The 27,540-nt window shown below is 38.9% G+C and overlaps 2 protein-coding genes and 1 long non-coding RNA gene across 3 annotated transcripts in view; all 3 read left to right on the top strand.

Annotated features, from left to right (window-relative positions):
- Nucleotides 1-10,115, top strand: part of LOC138973015 (uncharacterized) — a 22,629-nt gene extending 12,514 nt beyond the window's left edge. Inside the window, exon 4 of the mRNA XM_070345662.1 lies at nucleotides 8,896-10,115. Within this exon, the coding sequence (XP_070201763.1) occupies nucleotides 8,896-8,979 (84 nt within the window). The 3' untranslated portion in view covers nucleotides 8,980-10,115. The remainder of the gene's footprint in view (nucleotides 1-8,895) is intronic.
- LOC138973014 (uncharacterized) lies at nucleotides 3,276-7,091 on the top strand. Its single transcript, XR_011457862.1, has 2 exons — nucleotides 3,276-3,443; nucleotides 5,511-7,091. It is a non-coding gene; the product is annotated as an uncharacterized lncRNA (long non-coding RNA).
- Nucleotides 10,116-12,951: 2,836 nt separating the features above from the next.
- On the top strand, nucleotides 12,952-24,114 carry LOC138973012 (prefoldin subunit 2-like). The gene is made up of 3 exons (XM_070345661.1): nucleotides 12,952-13,104; nucleotides 14,909-15,032; nucleotides 20,114-24,114. The coding sequence occupies exons 1-3, from the start codon at nucleotides 12,971-12,973 to the stop codon at nucleotides 20,300-20,302; spliced, it is 447 nt and encodes a 148-aa protein (XP_070201762.1). The 5' UTR covers nucleotides 12,952-12,970; the 3' UTR covers nucleotides 20,303-24,114.
- The last annotated feature ends 3,426 nt before the right edge of the window (nucleotides 24,115-27,540 follow it).

The following is a 27,540-nucleotide window of genomic DNA, read 5'->3' as shown; positions in this document are numbered from 1 at the left end:
ACGCCCAATTGAAAGTGACGCTCAGCCTCCTCGTCGAGGGCAGTTGTAGTCTGTATTCTACGGACCAAAAAACAAACAAACGTCGTAGTCTGTTCTCATCCTCTCGACCTTCTCCTACCGTCATTTCAATAATAGAGGGGTTTTTTCATATGCGTGATTGAAGGACAGAAGTAGACAGATCCATTCGCACGCGCTCGCGCAGGAGTAACCATGTATGCTCGATATGAAACTTTTTAAAACAATTTTTTTTAGTTAAAATCAAAGACAGGAACTCACAACACGAATGAAATGGAACATTTTTCTTTTAATTAAAAACCTAGAACACTGAGGAACCTAAGTAAGGAACTCACAAAGCGAAATGAAATGATTTTTCATTACTGACTAAAAACATAGAACAGGAACTCACAAAACGAAATGAAATAAAACATTTTTCTTTTGATTAAAAACCTCGAACAGGAACTCACAAAACGCATGCAGCAAAAATGATTATGCCTTGAACCTAGTTTTCCTTGGGTCTCTAACAACGGGAAAACGGAAAAACTTGAATACCGTTAACACACAAAACTTGTGACACGTGTAGGGTAAATGAACATGCCTTGACAGGGATATAGCTCAGTTGGTAGCGCGCTGGATTTGTATTCAGTTGGCCGCTGTCAGCGCGAGTTCGATCCCAGGTTCGGCGGAAATTTATTTCACAGAGTCAACTTTGTGTGCAGACTCTCTTCGGTGTCCGAACCACCCCCCGTGTATACTACATTGGGTGTGCACGTTAAAGATCCCACGATTGACAAAAGGGTCTTTCCTGGCAAAATTGCTTAGGCACAGTTAATAATTGTCTACCATACCCGTGTGACTTGGAATAAGGCCGTGAAAGGTAAATATGCGCCGACATGGCTGCAATCTACTGGCCGTATAAAATTTCATCTCACACGGCATCACTGCAGAGCGCCTAGAACTGTACCCACGGAATATGCGCGATATAAGCCTCATTGATTGATTGACAGTCGTTCACCATGCAAACTGCTGCATATGGGGATTGATATGACGTTATAACCGACATGGATGAGTGACGTTATAACTGGGTGACGTTATATCCGGTGACGTTATATCCGAGGTTAAAATAGTCTTGGAAAGAAGGAATTGAGCCGGGACCGGTGTTTGGGTGACGATATAACGGGGTGACGTTATATCCGGCGACGTTATAAACGAAGTAGACTGTAAGAGCTTTGTATGTGCCTGATGCAATCTTAAAAGCTCATTAAACAATTCCAACTAGTTTAAGAGATATTTGCAATTAAACACCCTTCTGGGTCCACACGGACCCACGACCACCGGCGAAGGTTAAAGTGTAACTAAACAAGCAAAAAGGAAAAACATCGTTCAGCAACCTTTACACTTTGATATGAAGAAGGGCCTCATATACTGTCGAACTGCGAAAAAAAAAATTTTTTCTCTCACTCGGACACTGTTTGACGGACATGTGAAGTGCGCGCCAGGAACGACAATCTTCTTAGTTTACCTGATTAATGCCCTTAATTTTTGGTTCTGGTACTTTCAGTTCCGGCTGTTGTCATCAATCTACCAAAATAAAAGATCAAACGGAGTTTTCGATTTTTATTTCATGGTTCAGAAAAATATTGCTTATTTTCTGAAGTCAACCGTTTTAGCGAATCTTTCTTTGATTCTTAAAAGTCATTTCAGATTTTTGAAAAATAGTTAACGTTTAGTAATTACCAATATATCGTAAACAAACATATCGATAGGTTTTGGTAAGAAGACACAAGTGTGATGAATGTGGTACCAGTATTTTTGTGGTAAGTAAGGATGCATTTCTTTGCTGTTAGCACATTTACAATGCACATTTAATCTGTTTAGCAACATAAACGAAAGCATGGTACAGTGCCGCTTGTTTGTGGTCTATCTTTTCGCGGCAGATGCGTAACAATTAGGGTCTCAGTTGGAAAAAGCTGCTCGGAACCAGAGCAGATTTGGCTTGGGTTCTTTGAGTGTGAATGATCGACGAGTGGCTTGACATTTTTAACGAATCATTACTGTAGCCTACTTGAAACCATCATCTGTTTCTGAATTTGTCATCAGTTATGATTGAGCAGTCTCATAGGAATCGTCCATAAAATGTTAAACCGAAAAAGGGCAGACGATTCTGAATCACACAGGCTGCTGTACAAAATCAGATCTAAAACGATATTTTGAACTGCGACGTCTGCGTAAATGCCCTGTAACAAAATACCTTGTCCTGGTCATGTGTATACACATCAGCTTCTATTGGGAAGATCAGTATTTTATATTAATCACAAATACAAGATTAGAAATAGTTCTGAAGATCGCCTTTGATTTCAGTTTCAGCGGCAAACTTGCAGATCAATCCAAACCGGCATCGTTTCATGGTTGAAACTTGAATAATCCCAAATAGATCTGAGTGGGGGTAAGTTTTATAGTATTTCAATTTTTTACGGTAGTTTTATTTAAAGATAGTGTAGTAGATGTCTCTGGTGAAGACTACAGTTATATGAATTTTTTGTTGTAATATTAAAATGATTGTTCTTTATTTACACAATTGAATAATTTGTATTTATTTGTTTGCAGATGACGGCATACTGAGTGCTCCAAGAACATACGCCTGCTGGCATTTTGTGTCTTTTCTGAAGACGTCGAGGCAAGCAGAAGTCACGGTCCTGGCCACACACACACAATGACATGAACAAGAAATGATATTTTTTCATGGGCATATCCAGTATTAAAACTTTATTACCATGCAAACGCAACGATTAGAATTTAGAGACGGTCATCGGTCACACACACACACACACACACACACACACACACACTGGGCGGATCCGGAGGGGGGTTCCGGGGTTTCCGGACCACTTAGGAGCCGGCCTTTGTATTCTAAGTGACGATTTTGGAAAGAAGTTGGCTAATTAGTTTGCTGAGGTTGCGCCAGATCGATCAATTGTCCTTGTTGTGATTCAAATTTTTCTTCTTAATATATTTACTTTTTTGGAAGGTGAATTAGGGGATGTTTCTTGGCTCAGATTGATCCATTTTCCTTGTTTTGTTTTTATCAACATTTGTCGGACCCCCCCCCCAAGGAGGTTGAACGCTTCGTGTCTTCAACTAAACGCTTCGCGTCGTCAAATTGTCCCTAAAAGAAATTTGGAATCTCCCCCTTAAAAATGATGTGATCCGCCCCTGCACACACACAAACACACACAAATAGAGAAGTAATAAATGGATACAGTTTTTCTTTATTCAGATGTGGTCGTAGAACAGGCACTGTAAACAAAACCTAGCATGATATACCACTTGTGTGATGTTTCGGTCAATATCTTTATTTTCCTTTCAGAAATACATTGGCGTTTTGAATGTCAAGGGAAGTGATACAAATGCTGCAGCGGGCTATCAAGAACGCGAAGGCAAACAAGGTAAATACCTACTTCTGACATTAGTTTACTTATTAACTCTTTCTATACTGGCCATTATCTCCCCAGTCTCTTCCCAGAAACTGGCCATTTGCATGGGTTTGCAAAAAAATTCTCAAAAATAAACAAAACAAGATGCAGCCTTCAAACTCATAGGTTTTATTGTGAATATATTGCTAAAACATATGCCAAAGTTTGGTTTCATTGTTGTGAAAAAAAATAAAAATATGATGTCCAGAATTTATGGGTATATTTTACGCAATACGAAAAAGGGGGTATGTATTTTGACTTAGAAGCATTTTTTCTTATGAAGGCTCTGTTTGCAACAAAACTGTTTCTGTTTACTTGTATGAAGATTGTGCTAACACAAAAACATAACAAATACCAACTGATTTTCCATTTGGTGGTCATGTAAGCATTGTGAACATGTCCGAAAAATCTGATTACACACCATGTGGTCGACATGCAGACCTGAACGGCCAGTGTATGTTGGCAGAGTTGGAAAATAGGAAAAGTCTTGATGCCAATCCTTCATCAAAAACCGAAGAAAATCGTCATTGTAATAAGTTTGCTTTATTCTAAATCAAACGACTAGGATAGATGACAGACACAACGACAAACACATTCAATTCTATGTAAAACATACACAATGCGCACGTTAACAAGCTGGCCATAACAATGTGCCCATCGTGCATGAAGTGTGGCTTTGGTCGGATCAGTAGCCGTGCTTTGTCTGCGATGCTAAACATGACATTTTGTTAAAGCGATGATTTAGCAATGTTGTTGTTGCTGCTGCTGCTGTCTGTTCTTGTCACGACATCTCGCAGTTTTTTCCCTCCTGATTCTGAGAAGAAGCTGTTTAATTGTGATATCAGGCCTAGGAACCCCTGATGGAGCATTCTCAAAGAAACTTAGCGTATGTTAAGAAAAATGAGTGTACTCCACACTTTGTCTTTTGTTGTTCGTTGTCGTTGCATGTCTACCGTTCCACAGCCACCTACTATAAGTGCAAGTGTTAAATGACGTATTAAAGACTGCTTGCAGAGAATCATGTGATGCCAATGACAGGTAAGGACATGTGGTAATACATACTACGTTTTGGAACCAGGGAAAATGCAGCACAAATTATTTATCAACCAAATTGATTGACTTGTGCACCATGACAAAAGTTTATTTGATCCATAAAAGGTCTTTTGCCAGAAAAATTGCTCTGAACATCAAGTACCCTGCAAGTTGTCACACATTTACATTATTGAAATAAAAAGAAAACACACCAGTAACCAGGTTAGGTACGTTAATATGTATAATCAATATCTCGGCACGTTACTGCCTTCTTCGGGATGGTAAGCTGAACATTATTGAACAAAATAATCGGTTTAGATTGTATACTTTGATTCCTGAACGAAGAAGCAGAGGTACTGCATACAACTAGGACTGTAATATCAGCTTTTGCCTGAAACACACACACATACACTTATAAAATTAATGCAATGTCATTGTATGAAGCCAGAACAATCACTAACTTACATAGTTGGTCACACAATTACCCATCACTGAACAATAAATCGAAGTCGGGTGGATTCAATGACTAAAGCAGTAAAGGCTTTGAAAAAACCCTCATCACAAAACATCCCCCCCCAAAAAAAAAAAATTAAATAGATAAAATAAATGAAATAAAACAGGTTGTGTATATAGCGCAGTAAACACCATGCAGGTACAAGCGAAGATTTGACAGAGATTATCCTTGTTTTATATAGCACACATTTTCTAGTTTTAATCTCTCTCTCTCTCTCTCTCTCTCTCTCTCTCTCTCTCTCTCTCTCTCTCTCTCTCTCTCTCTCTCTCTGGAAAGTAATTTATTGACCTGTGGGTTATTTGCGTTTGTATACACATTGGTGATTCGTAAACTATGTTGAAAGAGATTGTCAAACAATATTATATGGGATGTCTTAAAAAAAATGTATATCAACAAAACATGATCTGTCATTATTATCAGGCACACGGTTTCAACAAAGCTATGTCACGGAATGCAACATAAGTGGCTAAAAAGTCGTGTTTTTGTGTGTGCAGGATATTCGCTAGGACAGGACCTCAAGCTGAACCAGCACAACAGCGATGCATTCTTCCATGGCTTCCACAAAAGTCTTTCACCTATAGCGGGCATTGCATACAGATAATCCAAAGAGAGTTAGGGTTACCCTAACCCTCCTTTTTAAAAATTCTTTAGACCAATTATCCCTCTGTTCCCATGTTAAACATGGAATAATTCTGGACAAATGCGAGGACGTTAGCTTTTTTTTATTTTATTTTTTTTATCATTTTACTTATCATTAAAACTTGTTTAGATTTCGATTCGTAAACCATTTACAGTAATCGTTTGTTTTTTTTAACTTTGTTCATCTTACCACAGTCACTTCGTTGTTTAGATTTATCATTAAATTTGTTACCATTATGCAGGAAAAATGTAGAATAAAACCAGGAGAGCTTTCGGTAGAAGATATTTCCTGTGTCAAAAGTTAATGCTTATTCTGATTGATGGGTGCTCCAAACTAAGTTATTTTGACTGCCTTATTCGAATTATATTTCCAAGACAGGGCTGAGAAGTGGAGAAGCTTAGGAGAGTACCGTAAAAATTGTCTGGGTGTTTATGCAAAACTTTCGAATATGTCAGATTTTACTTTAGAGATTTTAAATACTGTTAACTGACAGAAATGCTATAACTTCTACACCAATTGACTGGATAACTTCATATTCAGCATACTTAAACTTGATTTTATGCATGTGCAGTTCACAAAGTGGCAAATTTGTAGGTTAAATTATCTAACTTTTGCATCACCAATGACACCAATGCTTTCGTGTCTGAGGATTGCCCTGAACCTAGCTGTAACTGCATGCTTTCTTCAGGTCATCGATAGCCTGGGGGTTGAAGGGGATGTTTTTACATACTCAGACATTCAAAATAATCAAAAAGGTAAAAGCCTGAAGGGTTTAAATTAGGTAAAAAATGGCTACCGCTCAATGTCAAAACTCGTTCTGTTTAGTCGACCCCCGAATTTGGAGAAAAAAAATTAAAATTGCACAAAAGTCAGACCATTCAATTTACAAAATTGCCACTTACTGGAAAGGCAGAACATAAACTGAAGTTAATGAATACCATATATAAAATAATTGGTTCAACAGATGCAGAAGTAATTTGCATGGTTGTGGGTGTCCTTTTTAGGGGGGTCAACCCTGTAGAAGAGACGATTTTCTTTAATTATCAATCCGTAATATATTGTTTGTTATGCATACAAGATTAACATTGACAAATACTTCAAGACTCCTCATTGATCTTAAGAAATGTTGTGGTTTTTTTTGTTACTGACTGATTTACTTTCTATTCACTTTACTCTACATAAGTCACGACAAGAAAAGCAAGGGAGGTAATTTCTTCGGAAGAGGTAATTCTCTCCCCTCAGAACGATTGTTGTAGTTTGTTTGATTTTGTTCCCTTCTAATAAATATTATTTAAAATAGATCTTTACATCTTGATGTGAAAGGCGCAGTACCCCCCTCCCCCCAGGATGTTAAATTCTAGGTTGTGTCCATGTAAAATCCTGATCCTAGTCAAGATCCGAGTTGGTTTTTCATGCCACTGTGCCTCTTTATGCCACTCAATTAGACATACTTTGCAATCCATAATTGCACGAAACTAAGTACAGGAAATACGTTGTTGTCGTGTTTTTAATATTACACAATGAAATAAAAAATGTCACAACTGGTTTCGTGTTGGGCTTTCTCTCTCTGTCTGAATCTCATAGTTACTTCCTTCTGAGGCCTGAAATCAGAAATGTGTTGCAGGCATTGTTCAGCTTACATTTATTGTTACAATTTTTGTGGATATGTTATTAAGTGTGTCTGTGTTTCTATCATTCGTTATCAGTGTGGTTAAAAAAAAAAAAGCACACGTCAAAGTAATTTACCCTTCATCATTATCAAAACATGCAGATACAGGTAATACATATTTGTGATACTTTAAACAAATACAATGTTTGTTTGTTGCGTCTTTTCTTTTTTTCAGAGCAAACACACATCGTATTTGTTCAAACGTGTATATTCTGCACTTGCATGGATCTCCAAATCAAGAATAATGAAAAGTCGTCTAATAGCCCTGCAGCACTCACACGAACATGATAGAAGCTTGCATGCATGCACCCAGGCTCGCTGTCTTCGGCTAAAAGAGTTTACCGTTGGATCTTCGCTCAGACAAATGTAGCTGTCTTGTCCACTTGCTCCTGTCGCATAGATCTGCAATGTGCAACATCATCTTTGATTAATAAGTCTGAGGCACAGACAAACACACACGCGCGCACATTTGCGAGAGAATGCACGTCAGTCTATTCAATCAAACAGTATAAAAACATACCACAGACGTGGTGGTGGAAACTGGACATTCGCCGTATAACAAGCTCAAAAGATTCATTTGTGTGTGTATGTTTAATCAAAAGTTCATCTTGGGCACATTCAGTCTGTATTGTAACAGGACCCATCCCGTAAAAACTTCGAACAGATCTATTAAATTCTGAAATCCTTGACAAGGTTTTTTTCCAATCATCTGTATCTGACCGAAGTAAAAAAATAAAAAAAATCAGCCAGTACACGCACCTACCCCCTCACACGACAATACATATGTGGCGAAAAAAGGAATCGAGAGGGGGGGAACAAGGAATAAATTACATCTAGAAATAATTCCACTTCATCATTCCAAAATTCAAGTGTGAAGTGATCGGATACTGTGGTAAAGATACGTGCTTAGTATCACAACTGAAAATACAAGCCCCAGGGTTTTAAATCAAGGAAACAATTAAAGTTAAGGAAAGATCAACAGAAATGTCGAGAACATGTAAAATATTGTACTTACAATCCGTTTCAGCATGCTCTTCGAATAATAATCTCCCAGTCAGCCTCGTGCTTACGACTTCGACAGGATGTTGCCTCTCACGCTGAGCCAGTACATTTGGAGTGAATTCAAAGGCCAGAGATGCAGTACAAGCACATTAGTTAGATCCAATTCATTTGCATTGCTACCTTGCCCAATTTATGGCTATTTCTGTTGGTAACATCACACATGTGGCAAGCAGTGCTTGTTGCCGACTCTGCTGGGACAGGCAGCAGACGATTTTATTTAGGAACCAAATTCTGATTGGTTAAAACATAAAACCGGAACTCAAAGTACCACTTGTTCTTTGGAAGTATCAAATCAAGAACAGATAATCAGGTAAATCTGAAATGGGTTCAACACTTTTAAAAAATCGTAGTAAATCAGAAAACACAGTAAACGTTGGAAAAATCGTCCAGTATCGCTTCTACAGGTCTATACTTGGACAAAACATAAAGCAATTCAGTAAAGCTGACACTTCAAAATGTCTGTTTAGTTACACTTTAAGTAATATTCGGCTGTTTCTCTGTGTTACAGAGAAGATCAGAAGTCCCAAGCTCTGCGGGGAAAGCCACAAGCAGAAGACCTGCTCTTTACTGCTCCGGCAACAACGGGATCTAACTCTGTGGCTTCAAGCATTCTGTGTGGCCCAGGCCTGAGGTGCACGGAGCAACACTGGATGTCACCCAAATGGATTGTACACGGTCGTAGGATGGTATTGGTTGAAAATGGGATTTATTTTGATTTCCACCAATCAGACCCCGCAGCTTGTTCTCACCCAATCGGGTGCACCTAAGCCCAGGTTCTGACTGGGCATCCTTGGAGCGACCTTCAAGGACAAGAGCCAAAAAAAGCCGCTCTAAATGTTCCACAGCGACACCCCTTTGAGAGGCCTTTGGCGACCTTATAAGTATCTGCATCCGACAGTCCCACAGTTGGGGGGGGGGGGGGGGGGGGCGGTAGCTCAGTTGGTAGAGCATTCGAATTCGGGCCGGCACGGACACGGGCCAACTTTATGTGCAGACCCAGAGACGGAAGCCATGTCCCACCCCCGTGTCACCACAATGGCACGTAAAAGACATCGGTCATTCTGCCATAATTGCAGATAGCTCATACCACGCATACACTTGTGTATTTCGTCAAAAGCCATGAGGGCGTAAATCTCGATCATATAACCCATATCTTGTCCTTAAGAGGCGAAATATTTAGCCTGTAGGACATAAAGCATTCTCTCTTTCCTTTTCCCCCCACATTTGACCAGATGACGCAGCTCCTGTCGCACAAATGAGTGGCTGAAGAGATTGTGTAGAACCTGAATTGGTCCATATGTATGTCAACTTCATAGGCATTACCACTAAGCAAAATATCCAGAAACACATATCTAGCTTGACGGTGTTGCTTAATTAACAGCCATGTCCGATTGGTTTTACTAAATGATTGCTGTTGTCTTTTTTTGTCTAATCTGACTGCAGCATGTTTTCTCTAATTAGTTGTTAGCAGAGTGCGACAGCTTGTGCACTGGAAACAATAATTCAATGTGGAGCGATTTAACTGTGATTGATTTGTGTGCCAAGTGGACATTAGCTGTAACTTTGTAGCTTGTTTGTGGTGTTGTTTTAGTTCAAGTCAAAGTGTAGTTTGTATCTTTACATTTAGTCTAGTTTTGACTAAATGTTTTAACATAAAGTGGGATTCGAGATGAGGCGTGTGGTATGTGTGTGTGTGTGTGTGTGTGTGTGTGTGTGTGTGTGTGTGTGTGTGTGGTGTGTGTGTGTGTGTGTGTGTGTGTGTGTGTGTGTATAGATCAATTCCGAGGAAACTACTGTATCTTCTTGAAATTTTCCATAAACATTCTTCCATATGAAATCCCCAGACTGTTTTGTCGTTGTATCGATAAATGTCTTTAATGACGTCATAGCGGGCTTTTAGTGAAAGTATGAAGTCGTAGCGGGCTTTTAGTGAAAGTTGAGGCGGCACTGTCACGCCCTCATTTTTCGATTAATTGAAATGTTAATCACGCAAACTTCAGCAAAGTCCGGACTATGGAATTGCATTTCAGCTTGAAAGCTTAAAAATTAAATAATGAGTTTGCAACAATCTGAAAATTCTAATTAGATTAAAAATGTTAGTATTCCATCCAAAAATGATTCCATCTTATTCTGTACCATTTTCTGATTCCAAAAACATATAGATATGTTATGTTTGGATTACAAACAAGATCAAAAATTTAAAAAGGAATACAGAAAAGTGCACTTTTTTTTTAGAGCGCTTTACGCTACTGTGCAATACTGACTTGTCACTTTATGCAATAAGCGGCAAGTGCAGTGCGGTCGTTTTCATTCTATGAGTTCGACTTATTGGCTAAATGTATTAATTTCGGCCGGGCGTTAAGCAAACAAACAAACAAACAAAACATACCGGGACCCACTGATCAAATCAGTATTCGGTGTGTGCTTGGACGAATGAGATGAACGACGTCATCCACATTCCAAATTTCATGTTGCATCAATCATGCGTGCATTTGTTGTTTTTGCTAGTTGTTGTTCTTGTTTGTTTATTTTTCACACATCATAATTCTTAACTCAATACTTATTGAATGCAATGATTATTGCATACAATGTAATTGCATAAGTTACACAAATCACTTTTTGGTTGGGAACACTGTAAATAATTTGTTTTATTTTATTTCATATGATGTAGGTTTGTTCTATTTAATGTTATTTCATAATAAGAAATGGAAACTGTATATCCGGTGTAACACGAAAAGTTTTTACTCCACGGCAAATTTACTCCGGAGTAAATATTTCGTACGAAATTCTTACTCCGAGTACACTTTTTGTACGAGAAAAGAACTCCCCAAGGCACGAAAAAATTACTCCCTCCACGAAATTTGTACTCCCCATTTTTTTTACTTACAGTAAAAATCTCGTACGCAAAAATGGGATGCCGGCGAAGGGATAATGCCAATAAGTGATCTCGCGCACACGAATGTCGCGCTACCCTCCTTCCACCCCTTCCACCACCAAGACTAACAGGGGACAAGGGAGTAAAAATGTCGTACACCTGGCATGGGAAGTTAAATTGCTCGTGTTGGGGTGAAGTAATTTATTCGTTATTTATTCGTCAGGGGAGTAACATTTTTGTACGAAATGTTTACTCGGAACTCACCTGTCTTGGGGAGTAATTTTCTCGTGCAATGGGGGAGTTCTTTTTTCGTAAAGGGAGTAACTTTTTCGTACGAAATGTTTGCTTTGGAGTAAAAATCTCGTGGGAGTAATTTTCTCGTGTTACACCGGTACCATCGAGGCAGCCAATTTTGTACATACTGCAAGTGTTTTCAATTTTGGAAATACTTCTGTATTTTCGATTGTAAGGCCCAACTGTAAAATAATCTGGGTTTTAAAAAAACATTGTACCTCTTACTTTAATACGCTTTCAATGTCAATAGTGTTTTTTTGTTAAGTGTAGGTAAAACAAATAGAGAGAATAAGATGCATGGATACTGAATCTTGGGTGTTGCTTATTTTCTTTTGATTATTAGTATTATTTCCGATTTGAAAGGATTTGATTTGCACAGGTGTAGCTTTACGCCAAATAGCTTGTACATTGTATTGTTTCCCACTTATTACTTTGTAGAGGAGTTCGAACTTGAACTATATTTATCAGTTGTTTTTCTCTTTCAATGGGGATGGTAGCTCTTTGATTGATGTTCACACCTCCTGCTCTCAAGTCAGTCTTGTCGGCGTTTAAACATGTGGAATAAATTAAAGAGCAAATCCTGCCTGTGCTTATTTACATGTTTATATTTGCTTCTGTGAATGTGTGTGTGTGGTGGGGGTGTCTGTTTGTCGATATGTGTGCGTGTGTGTCTGGCTGTCTGTGTCACTGTGTGTGTGTGTGTGTGTGTGTGTGTGTGTGTGTGTCAGCCTGTGCCACGGTGTGTGTCGTGTGTGTGTGTGCGTGTGTCAGTGTGTGTGTGTTTGCCTGTGGGTGTGTGCGTCAGTGTGCGTGGTTGTGTACCTATGTGTGTGTGTGTGTGTGAGTGATCGCACGCTCTCTTTCTTGCCTTTCTGAAAGGTGTGTGTGTGTGTGTCAGTGTGTGAATGCTCTCTCTCTCTCTCTCTCTCTCTCTCTCTCTCTCTCTCTCTCTCTCTCTCTCTCTCTCTCTCTCTCTCTCTCTCTCTCTCTCTCTCGCCTTTCTGAAAGGTGTGTGTGGTTGTGTGTGTGTGTGTTTGTGAGTGCGCCCGCCGGCGCACCTTATTCTCGTCAATATTCACGAACATATTTATTTTAATGGGAGGTAATGAAATAGTACAGTAATTGTATTATTTTGGGACTGAGAATAGTTCACGATTATTTCCCTTGCATAGCTGTTTTCCGATATTTTTGGTCAAAACAGGTTCGAGGGAGAAACAGTGATGCAACGCTTCAACACTTTCAGTTTAAAAATAAAATAAAACCTGAAACTGACTTTATGCCTTTCACGTCTTTTTACTTTGATGAACTCCGGCTAACCAGGCCGCATTCTAATATTCTCAAAGAGATCGGTGTCTTCAAAATACAATAATCTCAAACTGTCGCTTCAAACGGAAGCTTCATCTCAACAATCAAAATGTCGTCAGGCAAGACTTCCAGCAAACCCAAATCCCAGGAACAAATCGTTAGCGGCTTCCAAGAGCTGCGGCAACAGCAACGAGCCATGGCTTCTCGGTTAGGAGAAGTAGAAATGGACATGAAGGAACACGAGTGAGTTTGAACATGTGTTTATTTTCAGAGCTGTGACTCATGTGGTCATTGGCCATGCCACTGATCACGTTGTTTCATGCCAGGAGACGCGTTGCGAACCACGCTTTTGACTCATTTTCTCTGGTTCTTTTCTTTTTGTTCTGGACAAAACAAAACGGAAAAGCGTGTTATTTGAAGTCGCAACCGTTGTTGCTGTACGTTTATAATGTATGTGGATAATCAGGTGTGATGACTGGAGGAGGTTTGCTTAACTCTCTCTGTTTTTGAGTTTCTCTCTCTCTCTCTCTCTCTTGGCACTCTCTCTCTGTTAATCATGCGTCAGCTTAAAGTGTTGAGTAAACTCTCTTCACTCAAGAAAGAGGATACCTATAATTAGTTATTTTAGGTTGATGATAAAGTGGCATCTACTCTAGTTCTACTTCCTGGTTCTATTAAATTGCGACTTCTAAGTCAGTAAGTGCCAGTCTGTCACTATTGACTATTGAGACTGAGAGTGAGAGCAGAGACAAGTTGCTCGCAGTGTACTTTACAAAATGACGTTTCTTGGGGCAGTGCGAAAAAGCGCATCGCGAGCAGCTTTTAGTAGTGCTTGCCTGCAGCTCTCACTGTTTTTCAAAATGGTGGCAATGTTGCAGCTGTGTCAGTGTGTGTCGCTGTCCCCTCTGCGTTGTTTTTGACATGAACCGAGGGATCCACTGCTTTTGAAGGTTTAGTTACCACCGCAGCTAACAATAAGTAACATTCACATTATGACGACATTCTGTCTGACAATTTCATTGTCAAAATCGTCTGCTAGCTTTAGTACTAGTAGTAAAACTTTCTTTCACATCTTGCATCGTTGTCATCTTTGTTAGACTTGGCTCAGGAAAAGCGTTCTGATCCCTATGCAACTGTGTTTTCAGACTCCTATAGTACGAGAATGACGTGTGATTTTACATAAATGTACTGATTTAGTCAAGTTTTGACAAAATGTTTTAACACAGATGGGGTATCCAGACGAGAGTGTGGGTGTGTACATGTGTGTGTTGAGTGATTCAGAGAAAATTGCTGGACCGATCTTGATGAAACTTTACATGAGGCCCCCCCAAAAAAAAATTGTAAGTTTCTGGTAGCATGGTTAAAAAAAATAAGGTAGGTAGGTAGGGATTTTTGTTTTGTTTTTGTTGTTGTTGGTCAGGGTAGAAAATAACTATACAGTGACGGAAACAGACTGGACTTACTATACAAACTGAAAGACAACACATTACAAAACAAATGAGACAAAAGGGATGCGGGGTTATCCCCCTTGTGTCGTCTGCCGTCTGTTACTTTCGTTTTGACGCGCTTTTTTTGCTTTTTTTTTTTTACAAATGCAATAAATAAAAAAAAGTCTAGGGTCGGCGGGAAAAAACTAGATAGGGTCGGGTGACCAGAAACATACAACTTTTTTGTTTGGCCTTAGAGTAGACTCCCCAAAAGTAGTTTTTTCATTTTTTGATAAATGTCTTTGATGAAGTTGAGGTGGCACTGTCTCACCCTCATTTAAATAATATTTTATTTGATTAAAATTTTTGTCAAGCAATCTTTTACGAAGCCCAGACTATGGGATTGCATTGGCACTTTAATAATTAAAGTCTTCTATATGGGTGGGGTGGGGATCTCAAAGGAGAGGGTCAGTTTTCTATTGGAGTAAGGGGGGGGGGGTCTTAAAAGGGAGGGAGTCTTCCATTGGTGGGTGGGATTCCACTGTACAGAGACATGACGAAGGGGAGTCATATAAAGCATTTGCTTTTCTTGTTTATAATATTATTAAATTCGTGTGCAGCCTGGTGATAGAAACACTGAAAGAAGTGGAACCAGCGCGGCGATGCTACCGAATGGTAGGAGGAGTTCTTGTGGAGAGAACAGTGGGAGAAGTTCTACCTACTCTCGTCAACAACAAAGACCAGGTATAGTACATTATGGGCTTCTCCATTCCACCATCAGGTTCAGGTTTTTCAGTGTGAAGCAGTTTTGAATTAGTTGCTAATTTCTTAAGTCCCCCTCCACCATTTTTAGTTGGTTGGGATTGGCTTAGAAGTTCAGACCTGCCTACCCTTACGATTTGGGCGTAATTTACTACAATTATTTAACCCAAACTACGCCACCACGCTTTCCTCAATGGAACTTAAAGTACGATTTTTAAGAAACCAAAAGTAAAATTTTTCGCATCGCATCTCGATGTAAATCCGATCTATATTGTTGCTCTCGCAGAGCTTGCGTTTGCACCTGCGCAAGATTGTTCGGGCAATTTCTGGTCTGTTCAGCCACATACAAGATAGACGACGCCGTTCGCATTACAATGAATTAGCGACGCCTGGAAAATCTGGGTCCCCATGAGACGGACGAGTCTGATGAGGAAGCTGGTCACAGTGGTGGTAAAAGGATTGCTGTGAAAAAGAAGACAGCCATTCAACAGAAATACAAAGGCAGCTAAATGGAATCGTGGCCATGCCTAGGACCTTAATCAAAAGGACCTTCTTCTTCTTCTGCGTTCGACGGTTGTGTCTAGGGTCGTAGTTCCGCTGCTGTCGTGAACTGGAACGTCGCTTTCAGGTCTTCTGACGTTCCCCAGAGCTTGGTCTCCAGTGTAGCTCCTTCTGGCCAGATATCAAAAGGACCAAAGCACGTCTTGTGTTCCCTTTGCCACAGTGACTTTTCGTGTGCACACATTGGAAAATTGACTGTGCATAGCACATCGGGACAAATTATCACAAGGATGCAGTAAAGAGAGCTCATGAAAACCAAAAGACAAAAGACGTTCAAATTACGTACCTGTTTCTTTATCAGGAAGTTTGAGTCGAGTGATACAGTAACAAAACTGGAGGGAGAAATTGTTCGAGCAGAAGTGACAATATATATGCAAAATGATTGCCAAATAACATCTTGATTACACTTTCTTTCACCAGATTACTCTTTTTGGCTTGGCTCATTACACCTTGTAATTTTGGGGGTAGGCAGGTCTGGAAGTTGCTGAGACCAAGTCGGCGAGAAGTCTGCGGAGTGAACGGTCTCGATGATATAGACACGATTTAGCTCTGATTCAGCAGCGAAATTGAAAACTCAGTTGAGTGCCGCGTTACTCTATGACTCTCCCCTCATTCTCAGGTGGTTCATCTTGACGTACTCTATGGTTGGAGGCTATATGATGTTGTGACAAAAGGTCGTGGCAAAAAGAGTAGAAAAATCAAAAATCAAAAAATATTTTTTGACACAAGTGCATTTTTATGCTGAATGTTTCATATTTTCATTACATAAAATAAAATAGGAAAAGATAGTTTGGTCAGCGGGTTCTGTAGAATAAGCATATTTTGTTAACAATCTGACAGATGTTGGTCGTGATGCTGGACATACCATTTGATTGATTTACCTCCATAAATGAAACTTCTGCAATCCAAATACCTTTTATAAATCAAAAGAAAGTACAACACCAGTGAATTACACGCAAACAATTCCCAAACCAACTTACATTATTTATTTTTTCTACATGATGTTTTGTCCAACATCACGACCGACATAAACATCACGTTTCCGTTTAATGTGTTTACAAAATAAATGACAAAAGAACACTTCTGTCAGTTAAAATCAAGGATATGTAATTCCTTTTACATAAAAACACACACAAAAGAGCTCACAAACTTCAAATTACCATGATCATGGCACTTTTTGAGTCGGTTGTGATGATTAGGCGATGGACAAACTTGATGCTTGTCATTTCATTTTCAACAAAAGAGAATACAAAAAACAATTTTGGGGGGCTATTACCTTAACTACTACAGATCTAGTATTTGCAAAAAAACATAAAGGGGACTGGAAGAGCCTTTGTTACGATGACTGTGCTTAATCTTATGGTCGGTTGTGATGACATAGCGATGGACAAACAAAATTAAACATAACACTTAAAGTTAAAACTAAAAGACAGACAACTCTTTTTCTGTCTTATTTTGCATTCTCTCTCTCTCCATATATAATACTAATAATATGCAAAACAAAACCCATAAAGAGGACTGGAAGAGCCTTTGGTTTATGGCTTAGCATGTTATCGTAGCGAACGTTCGCAAGCTCTTTCCTCTGTGCAACTCACGACAGGCCTGGAAAAAGTCATAATTAATTTGTAGCTTAAGTTAAATAAACTGAAAATGGGAAAATGCTGTAGAGTGGGAAAGCATCTTAAATGCACCTTCATCAGCGATGATCAGGACTCTGCAGTAATCTGGACTACAACATAAATTGTTTAGGCTACGTTAATTCAAAAACGTTAATTCAATATAAGTTATAAGCCCATAACTATAGCTTATGTAACTCTGTAAGCAAGCACACACACACACATACACACACACACACACACACAGAGCCTGCACTGACAGTGACACCCAACATTTTTTTTTTTACTTAAAAGTTAAACTGAGTTTTTAGGCCATGACCTACTGGTAGGCCTACTACAACTAGTGTCGTCTGATAATCAATTGACAACTGACCTACTTCTTTACTACTACTTTAAAAGAAGGGAAAACAGCTTACAACAACAACAAAAATTCCAAAAAATATACCAAAGAAATGTAAGGTAAGTTGGTTATGACAGTGAACATAGCAAGTTTGTCTTCTGGAGAAGTCATCACAACCGACAGTAAACTATGTGTGGATTGGAAATATTCATGCAGAAATTCATTCAGTTGCTTGTCGTCAATAATTAGCTGCTGTACAAAACATCGAACGAACATTTTCAAATTGTTTGCTTTCTCGAAACAGCCGTGAATTACATTTCGTATGTCGGTCATGTTCGGTTGTGACTTTGGACATACAAAATAATTTGTCCTCTCTCAGCTTTTTACCTATCGCACTCATTCGATGAGCGCGAACAACAAACAGAGAGCAGTGTGTCGTATTTTGATGCGCTCTGTTTCGTTTGAATAACATGCAAATTCGAAATGAGTTCAATGAAAAATTATTTCTAACAGATTGTTTGTCGGTTGTGATGTAGATGTCGGTTGTGACGTCAACTTGTAATTCAGAAAATACGGACAAACGAAGCTCTTTTACCTTCCCTTCTTCGACGCGCCATTTCCAAGAAAAACAAGCCTCGGTTTGAAATCAGTTGGGAGCGATGCTATTAAAACGTACGATCGGAAGTCAACGGAGAGTGTCAGTTGTTGAAAAATTCGTGATTGTTTGGTTGTGACGTCCGGACAAATGATTCGATGCTTAGCAAATTATTCGGCATATCTCTGTCATGTTTGTAAATTTCAAATGCCCAGCGATCTCAACTAATACATTAATTCTTTTTGTGTTCTGGAAACTGCAAAAGTTCGGACCGGAGCATAGATGATACATACACACGATGTCAAAACATCGTTGTCACTTCGGACAAACATCGTCACAACCAACAACCTGAAGTTAATTTCTCCGTTTCTAATTAAATATTTGTATATAGAAGCAGGTTTGTTTACACACATATTGATTTATTATTCTTATTTCCAGATTTACAATGCAGTTTGGTTTTGTGCATTAAAAAGAGTGTTCTGGGTTGATAACAAAAGTATGAGTTCATACTTATTGGTTTCGGCGGGAAATTTTTCCGCAGTTTTTCACTTTCATCGTAGATTTAATTCACAAAGCTGTTGTTAAAACACACAATTTTATCGTAGGTATCTCTTCATCCTATTTTCAATCCAACAAACAAACACAGACACATACATGTTTTTGATAATGTTGTTTAATTGCTTACAAACACACATGGGGTCTGGAGCACGACCTTTTGTCACAACATCATATATTAAACTGTCTGAGTGCACGCTCACTGTTGGCTAGCTTTGTCATACCACTGAGGCCTTTGTAGGGCAAATCTTCAGCTGCTTGCTTAACATTAGAATGACTGCTGCTCTGTTCACATGGGCAATGATTTTCAACCAACATTGTTCTGTCAAAAATCAACGCTTGAAAGATGGTTGTAAATCGACTGTGTGAACAGTGCTTTAGGCAACTATTTTGTTTAACTGTTTTACGTGATTTTTCAGGTTTCAGGAGGCACAGTGCTTCTGATTTTAATTTTTACTTGATATTTAACACCACCTTTTGAATATTGGCATCTCTATCGATTGAACATTTTATTTTCCTTCTTTGAGCCACTGTGACGTCCAACAACAACTCATAGGCAGTTAGCAGAGAATACAAACAAGAGTGCATGTTTGTGTGCATTCAATCGTACAAAATAAAGGGAATTCTAACTAAAATCCTTCAATACATAAATGTTATTTGTGGGGCGGGGATATAGCTCAGTTGGTAGCGCGCTGGATTTGTATTCAGTTGGCCGCTGTCAGCGTGAGTTCGATCCCAGGTTCGGCGGAAATTTATTTCAGAGTCAAATTTGTGTGCAGACTCTCTTCGGTGTCCGAACTCCCCCCGTGTACTCTACATTGGGTGTGCACGTTAAAGATCCCACGATTGACAAAAGGGTCTTTCCTGGCAAAAATTGCTTAGGCACAGTTAATAATTGTCTACCTATACCCGTGTGACTTGGAATAATAGGCCGTGAAAGGTAAATATGCGCCGAAATGGCTGCAATAACTGGCCGTATAAAATTTCATCTCACACGGCATCACTGCAGAGTGCCTAGAACTGTACCCACGGAATATGCGCGATATAAGCCTCATTGATTGATTTGTATTTTTGACAGAAATATGACATTTTACACAGGTCTCAACAGTCATTGTTCACCTCGACCGCTCGTGCGCTCTCAGAAGAACACTGACTGTTTTGATCTGTGTATAATATCATACTTTGGTCAAAAATACACATAACTTATAATAATGATATATATATAATATGTTAATTATATCGTGTGATTGGCTAATTCAAAGTTGTTGTTTTTTTTCCAATGATTGTTCAGCGCTCTGAACAGGGTTAAACCCTGGATACATGCGCTATATAAATATTATGCATTATTATTTATTATTATGACTCCTATTCATGAAATTATTTTGTTTCTGTTCAGATGACTCAGTACGTCACCTCAGTAACCAAACAGCTGGAGGAGAAGGGTAAAGAAATCAACTCGTACCGGGAAGAACACAACATCAAGATTCGCGGCCAGGATGACAGGAGAGACGGCGATTCTGCCGAGGGTGCCGAGCCCGAGTCCAAAGCTGGCAGTGGCGGCGTCTTAGTTGCAAACAGTTCCTGAAATGAACAGCTGCTGCTTGTGTAATATATAGACTGTGCACTCAGCTACAGACTTTACTGTCGTTTGGTCAGATTTGTTGGTTTTTCACTGCAGTGCTGTGAAGATGATGTGTGGATTTGAGAGGATGGTTCTTTTTCTCCTGTCTGCTTTGTTGTTAAAAGTTCCACCAAGTTTGTTTGGTTTTTTAACAGAAGGGAAATTGTGTGCATACATGTGCAGATTTCTGGAGTGATATCAAGGTTTTGAACCTTTGATTTTGTGTTGAGGCTTATGAGTTAATGTTCTCCTGTTTTCCAATTTGTTTTTTAAATTCCCACAAAACAGACATTTTTCCTTCAAAATGTTCTTTCTAAGAAAACTCAAAGCCCTTCTTTTTCTGCTACTTTGTTTTTTTTCTTTGAAGTAAAAAAAAACAAAACTTGTCTGTACTTTCTCCTTTTGTGTTTACTTTTCTTTCTGAATAATTTGGTCTCAAAACCCCCTTATTATTTTTACATTAAATTTTGTTTCTGTTAAGTAAAACAAACAGAAGTGGTTTTTTTTGCATTTGGAGTGAAAGACTGTCCCCAAAAAGTCTGAGAATTTACTTCCTATTTTGTTAGACATTAGCAAATATGCTTTGCTTGGTGGATGATTTGAAATGAAAGCATTGTTTGCTGAAGAAAAACATTTCTCATTACTTGTATGTGTGACAGAGCATTTTTAGCAGCTAATTTTACTTGCCTATTGTGCACGAGGTTCATTGTAACTTCAGGGCTCGGGTTACAATTCTTGGTTTGCATCAGCTAAGTGATCTGAGGTAATAGCACTCGTTTTGGTGATTGAAGAAGTGTAAGACAGCTTCAGCATTCAAAGTATGACCCTGCCCTAAGAGAAAGTGTATACTGTCTGAGAATTGCATAGCTTGAAATTGTATGTAAAAGATCTGTAGTGAGGGTCTGTGTGAAGGGACAGCGTCGTGCTGGTGCAGATTACATCAAAGCAGTAATTTAAGCTTGACTGTACTCCCCGCGGGTTAGGGGGAAGAATTTACCCGATGCTCCCCAGCATGTCGTAAGAGGCGACTAACGGATTCTGTTTCTCCTTTTACCCTTGTTAAGTGTTTCTTGTATAGAATATAGTCAATGTTTGTAAAGATTTTAGTCAAGCAGTATGTAAGAAATGTTAAGTCCTTTGTACTGGAAACTTGCATTCTCCCAGTAAGGTCATATGATATATTGTACTACGTTGCAAGCCCCTGGAGCAATTTTTTGATTAGTGCTTTTGTGAACAAGAAACAATTAACAAGTGGCTCTATCCCATCTCCCCCCTTTCCCCGTCGCGATATAACCTTGAACGGTTGAAAACGACGTTAAACACCAAATAAAGAAAGAAAGCTTCATTGTAATTTAGTTTTCATTTGAGAATGTAGTTCAGAAAGGTCAAACTTTTGTAAAAAAAAAAAAAAAAAAAAAAAAATGTAGATATGAAATGCAGAATCATGTTCTTTGTGTATAAATATAAATTAGAATACAGTGTTTTGTGCCAAAAGTTGTTTTCGGAGGTAGGAATTACAGTGATACCTACGATGAAAGGAAGCCCTTGGGACCTGCCAAAACAGCCTCAACACATTGCAGTCAGCCTGTCATGACGGGTACATTGTCACAGCTGCCAACTGTTACGCGTAGTATGCTACGTTTTAAGAGAAATGGCTACGCTGTTAGGCCAAGCTTAAAAATGCTGCGCTCAAACAAACAATCACAATGCAACAGTTTTTGAGTCCTGGTACTCGTTTCCGCTTCTGACTCTGTGTAGCGGTCAGAATATAAACCCATTGTCTACACTAAAACGTGGCATTTCAGACGCTGTCAAATAGGGATTATGTTCCTGCTTCCTACATAAGCTGATTTTTAGTGTATACTCTACCTTTCTTGTTTTTTTATTCTGAATTTTGGAACGTTGGCAGTCTCTTTGTTTTTGGATTTGTATACTCTTGCGCAAGATATCGTATGTTTTTGTGAATGTAGATGCGGGAATTAATTTTAGACAGTGCTAAACTAAATTGATTTGCTACGCTGAAAAGTTTTAAAAAAAATAATTGAGTTTGTTACACTTCAGGATTTACAAGGGTTGGCAGGTCTGCATAAATTTGTGTTATTTATAATTTAAAAAAAAGATAGGTTTCCTCTTATGTAAGGTGTCCTTTCATTGCAAGTGCCACTATTCATACAAGTGCTCAGTCCCGCAAAGCCATAATGGTTGAAGGGATGTTAAATTTTTTTTTTAAAAACTTGTGTAAAAAACCAACCATCTTGTGAGTGATCTTGAGGTGGTTACCTCCCTTGCTCTGGCGGACAGCCTGTGTAATCAATCAGCTGCTTTATTAAATCTATTCGTTTTTGAGTCACTTGAGAAAAAGTGACTCTATGTAATCAGTCAGTGTTAGTCTGTCCGGCCGGCCGTCCGTAGACACCACCTTAACGTTGGACTTTTCTCGGAAACTATCAAAGCGATCGGGCTCATATTTTGTTTAGTCGTGACCTCCAATGACCTCTACACTTTAACGATGGTTTCGTTGACCTTTGACCTTTTTCAAGGTCACAGGTCAGCGTCAAAGGAAAAATTAGACATTTTATATCTTTGACAAAGTTCATCGGATGTGATTGAAACTTTGTAGGATTATTCTTTACATCAAAGTATTTACATCTGTAGCCTTTTACGAACGTTATCAGAAAAACAAGGGAGATAACTAGCCTTTTCTGTTCGGCAACACACAACTTAACGTTGGGCTTTTCTCGGAAACTATAAAAGTGACCGGGCTCAAATTTTATGTGAACGTGACTCCCAGTGACCTCTACACTTTGACGTCTGCTTTGGTGACCTTTGACCTTTTTCAAGGTCACAGGTATGCTTCAGGTATGCATTGTGTTGTGAATAGCAATTTCTTCCTGTCCATCTGATGCCTCATATAATATTCAGAACTGCGAAAGTGACTCGATCGAGCGTTTGCTCTTCTTGTTCTGTTAACTGTTCACTGTCAATTAAAACTTGCTTTGGTTAACCGTTTTTAAAAAAAATGTAAATAGAAGGGTGCAGTGCTATGTAATACTTCAGTGTTGAAAAGTACCTGCAGTTGTTTGGTCGTTCGCCAATGTCGCTGTCGGTATCCATCTCCTTTCACTTATAATGTAAGTTTGTTCTTAAAAATTTACCAGATGCAAGTACAGTACCTGTACTGTATGCAAAGCATTTCCCTGCCCACTGCCTCTTATTTCTTCAGATTATTTGTCCTATATATTTTTGGTTCTCCTTCAGCAGAGTGTGGTTTCACTGAATTTGATCAAATTTTGTTGTTGTTGTCTACTTCACATGCAAAGATTCCTGTGTTGTAGAGCTCATCATACCCCCGGCGAGTTAGGGGGAAGAATTTACCCGATGCTCCTCAGCATGTTGTAAGAGGCGACTAACAGATTCTGTTTCTCCTTTTACCCTTGTATAGAATATAGTCAATGTGTTTAAAGATTTTAGTCAAGCAGTATGTAAGAAATGTTAAGTCTTTGTACTGGAAATTTGCATTCTCCTAGTAAGGTCATATATTGTGCTACATTGCAAGCCCCTGGAGCAATTTTTTGATTAGTGCTTTTGTGAAAAAGAAGCAATTAACAAATGGCTCTATCCCATCTCCCCCCCCTTTCCCCGTCGGGATATAACCTTCGTGGTTGAAAACGACGTTAAACACCAAATAAAGAAAGAAACAGCTCATCATCATGTTTGCATGTATGCTTGGTTGTATGAAGAAGTGAAGCCCAGCATAAATCTTTTCCTAAAAATCATTGTTCTGTGAATTGTCTTGTGGATGAGAGCCCCAATGAGACAGAATGTGTGTGTGTGTGTGTGTGTGTTCACCCTGGATAAAAAGATCACTTTATATAGACATAATAAACAAGTCCTGATCATTGTGCTATAATTTTATGCATGCATACACTGTCCAAAAATAATAAAATGTCCTGCCTGGTTCAGTCATTGCGCAATCTTCCCCTACCCCTAACCCGCGCACCCCCAATAAACACACAGTCACATACACGATTTCTCTATCTCAGAAAATGTGGGCCAAGATTGCACACCCCGTTCTGTATCTTGTATGGGGCCCGGTAGCTCAGTTGGTAGAGCACTGGACTTGTGATTGGAAGGTCGCGGGTTCGAATTCGGGCCGGGACGGACATGGGTCAACTTAATGTGCAGACCCAGAGTCGGAAGCCATGTCCCACCCCCGTGTCACCACAATGGCACGTAAAAGACCTTGGTCATTCTGCCATAAGTGCAGATGGCTGATACCACCTAAACACACATACACTTGTGTATCTCGTCAAGCTGTGAGGGCGTAAAACTCGAATCCTATAACCCATATCTTGTCCTTAAGAGGCGAAATATTTAGCCTGTAGGACATAAAGCATTCTCTCTTTCCTTTTACCTTGCAGTTATTCCACCTTTGCACAAATTTAGGTTAAGGTGACCCTGAGTAACAGTCAGGTGCTGTTGAGTTCTCACTTCGGTGTACCCAAGTTAACCTCAAAACTTCTCTCTCTTGTTCAAAGGAAGAATTCCACTTGAAAGGTCAACGACTTGGGTACACACCTAACCGAAATGCACTGGAAATCTTGCAGTTATTTTTGTGAGGAATTAAAGTGGCAGCATTGTTGTGTTGCCAAATTTCTCAAATATTGTCACAATCTTTTGAATCAATCAAGTACGGACAGGTAGGGATATATTCGCTCAGACTGTTAGCTTCAGTCGCTTCCTGTAACGTTGATCTAACGCCTGCATTCCAGCGTGTTGATACACAGTTCCTACACAGCTACTACAATTCTGAGTGACCTGCTGCAGCACAGCTGGTCTGGCTAAAACAAAATTGGTCAACATAGGTGGGGTAGAAAGTGTTAACATAGACAGGGAATCGAGATGAGGGTCGTGGTGTGTGTGTGTGTGTGTGTGTGTAGAGCGATTCAGAGAAAACTACTGGACCGAACTTCATGAAACTTGACATGAGAGATCCTGAGTATGGCATCTCCAGACTGTTTTTCCTTTTTTTGATAAATGTCTCATATCCGGCTTTTCGTGAAAGTTGAGGCGTGTCACACTCTCATTTTTAAACCAAATTGATTGAAATATTGGTCAAGTAATCTTCAACGAAGCCCGGACTTTGGTATTGCATTTCAGCTTGGAGGCTTACAAATTAATTAATGAGTTTGGTCATTAAATATCTGAAAATTGTAATTAAAATTATTTTGTATAAAACGATCCAAAGATAATTTCATCTTATTCTTCATCATTTTCTGATTCCAAAAAACATATATATATATTTTAAAAACAAGCTAAAGAAATTAAAAATACGAAAATTATGATTAAAATAAAATGTCAGAAATCGATTTCGGTTCCTGATTTCAAAAATATTCTGTTATGTTTGGATTAAAAACAAGCTCAGAAAGTTAAAAAGAATAAAGATACAGAAAAGCGCAACCACTACAGCGCTGTACTGGCTTGTCAATGTCACTGCCTTTTCCTCCAGCGGGGCACTGACGATGCCATATGGTCTTGGTGAAAAAATGCAGTGCGTTCAGTTTCATGCTGTGAGTTTGACTAAATGTAGTAATTTCACCTTATGCGACTTGTTTGTTTTTTGTTACATTTAGTCAAGTTTTGACTAAATGTTTTAACATCGAGGGGGGAATCGAGACAAAATCACATGTAAATTAAAGTTTCATTACTATATTTTCAGTAGTTTTCTGGAAATCGCTTTACACACACACACACACACACACACACATACCACTCGATTCCCAGGTTTTCACAGAATGAAACTGAACGTAGTCCGCCGCTAGTGCAAAAGGCAGTGAAAGTGACGAGCCTGTTTGGCGCGGTAGCGATTGCGCTGTTCTTCATAGCACGCTTTACTGTACCTCTCTTCGTTTTAACTTTCTGAGCGTGTTTTTAATCCAAATATATCATATCTATATGTTTTTGGAATCAGGAACCGACAAGGAATAAGATGAAATACTTTTTAAAACGATTTCAAAAATTTAATTTTGATCATAATTTTTATATTTTTAATTTTCAGAGCTTGTTTTTAATCCAAATATAACATATGTCTATGTTTTTGGAATCAGAAAAAGACGTAAATAAGATGAAATTGTTTTTGGATTGTTTAATAAAAAAATAATTTTAATTACAAATTTCCGATTTTTAATGACCAAACTCACTCATTAGTTTTTAAGCCACCAAGCTGAAATGCAATACCAAACCCCGGGCTTCGTCGAAGATTGCTTTGCCAAAATTTCAATCAATTTGATTGAAAAATGAGGGTGTGACAGTGCCGCCTCAACTTTTACAAAAAGCCGGATATGACGTCATCAAAGACATTTATCGAAAAAAAGAAAAAAACGTCCGGGGATATCATACCCAGGAACTCTCATGTCAAATTTCATAAAGATCGGTCCAGTAGTTTAGTCTGAATCGCTCTACACACACACACACACACACGCACACACACACACACACATACACCACGAGGGTTGTTGTTGTTGTTGTTGTTGTTGTTGTTGTTGTTGTTGTTGTTGTTGTTGTTGTGTTGTTCTTGTTGTTGTTGTTGTTGAATACGATTGTTTTAGTAAAGTAATCTTTGAAATTCAGGCGGCGTGGGAACATAGGTCTTGAAATACGAATAATATGCAGTACGTGCCACTGCGCTGACTCGACTCGATCTGCCCTCCCCCTGGCCAACACTTAGGCACTAGACTTGTCCCCTTCAGCGACACATAGTCTGACTTGTTTTGTAAACAGGAACAAAAGTGCTTTCGAGGATCAAGGCATAATTTGTCACCCTAAGGTAGTCCTATATACCCGAAGGCCATAAGCTGAACCACATCTATGGCTGAACCGAACACTACCCATTCTGCTACCCGAATATTGACACTGTACAGAAGCTGGTGCTATTATATTTGTTACCCCGTGAAAAAAATACGCTTACACTTTGACGAAAGACTCGTTCTTGCCTTTACACATCCATAATTATTTGCGTGAGGCATTCACAATATGTGTGAATGACTCAGTTTTCCAGCTAGTAGTGAAACAAGAAAGTGCTGAAAATATTATGGTTTAAACTAGATTTTAATTTAATAAATCAGAAAACAGAGTAATAAGTAATAAGAATTCAAATTAGGGCTGACAAGACTCACATCAAAATTAACGTTTTTAAATGAACT

This window comes from Littorina saxatilis, linkage group LG8 (assembly GCF_037325665.1).
Source record: "Littorina saxatilis isolate snail1 linkage group LG8, US_GU_Lsax_2.0, whole genome shotgun sequence".
Taxonomy (NCBI): domain Eukaryota; kingdom Metazoa; phylum Mollusca; class Gastropoda; order Littorinimorpha; family Littorinidae; genus Littorina; species Littorina saxatilis.
Note: the sequence above shows the minus strand (reverse complement) of the source record. Positions and strands in the feature narration are given on the sequence as shown.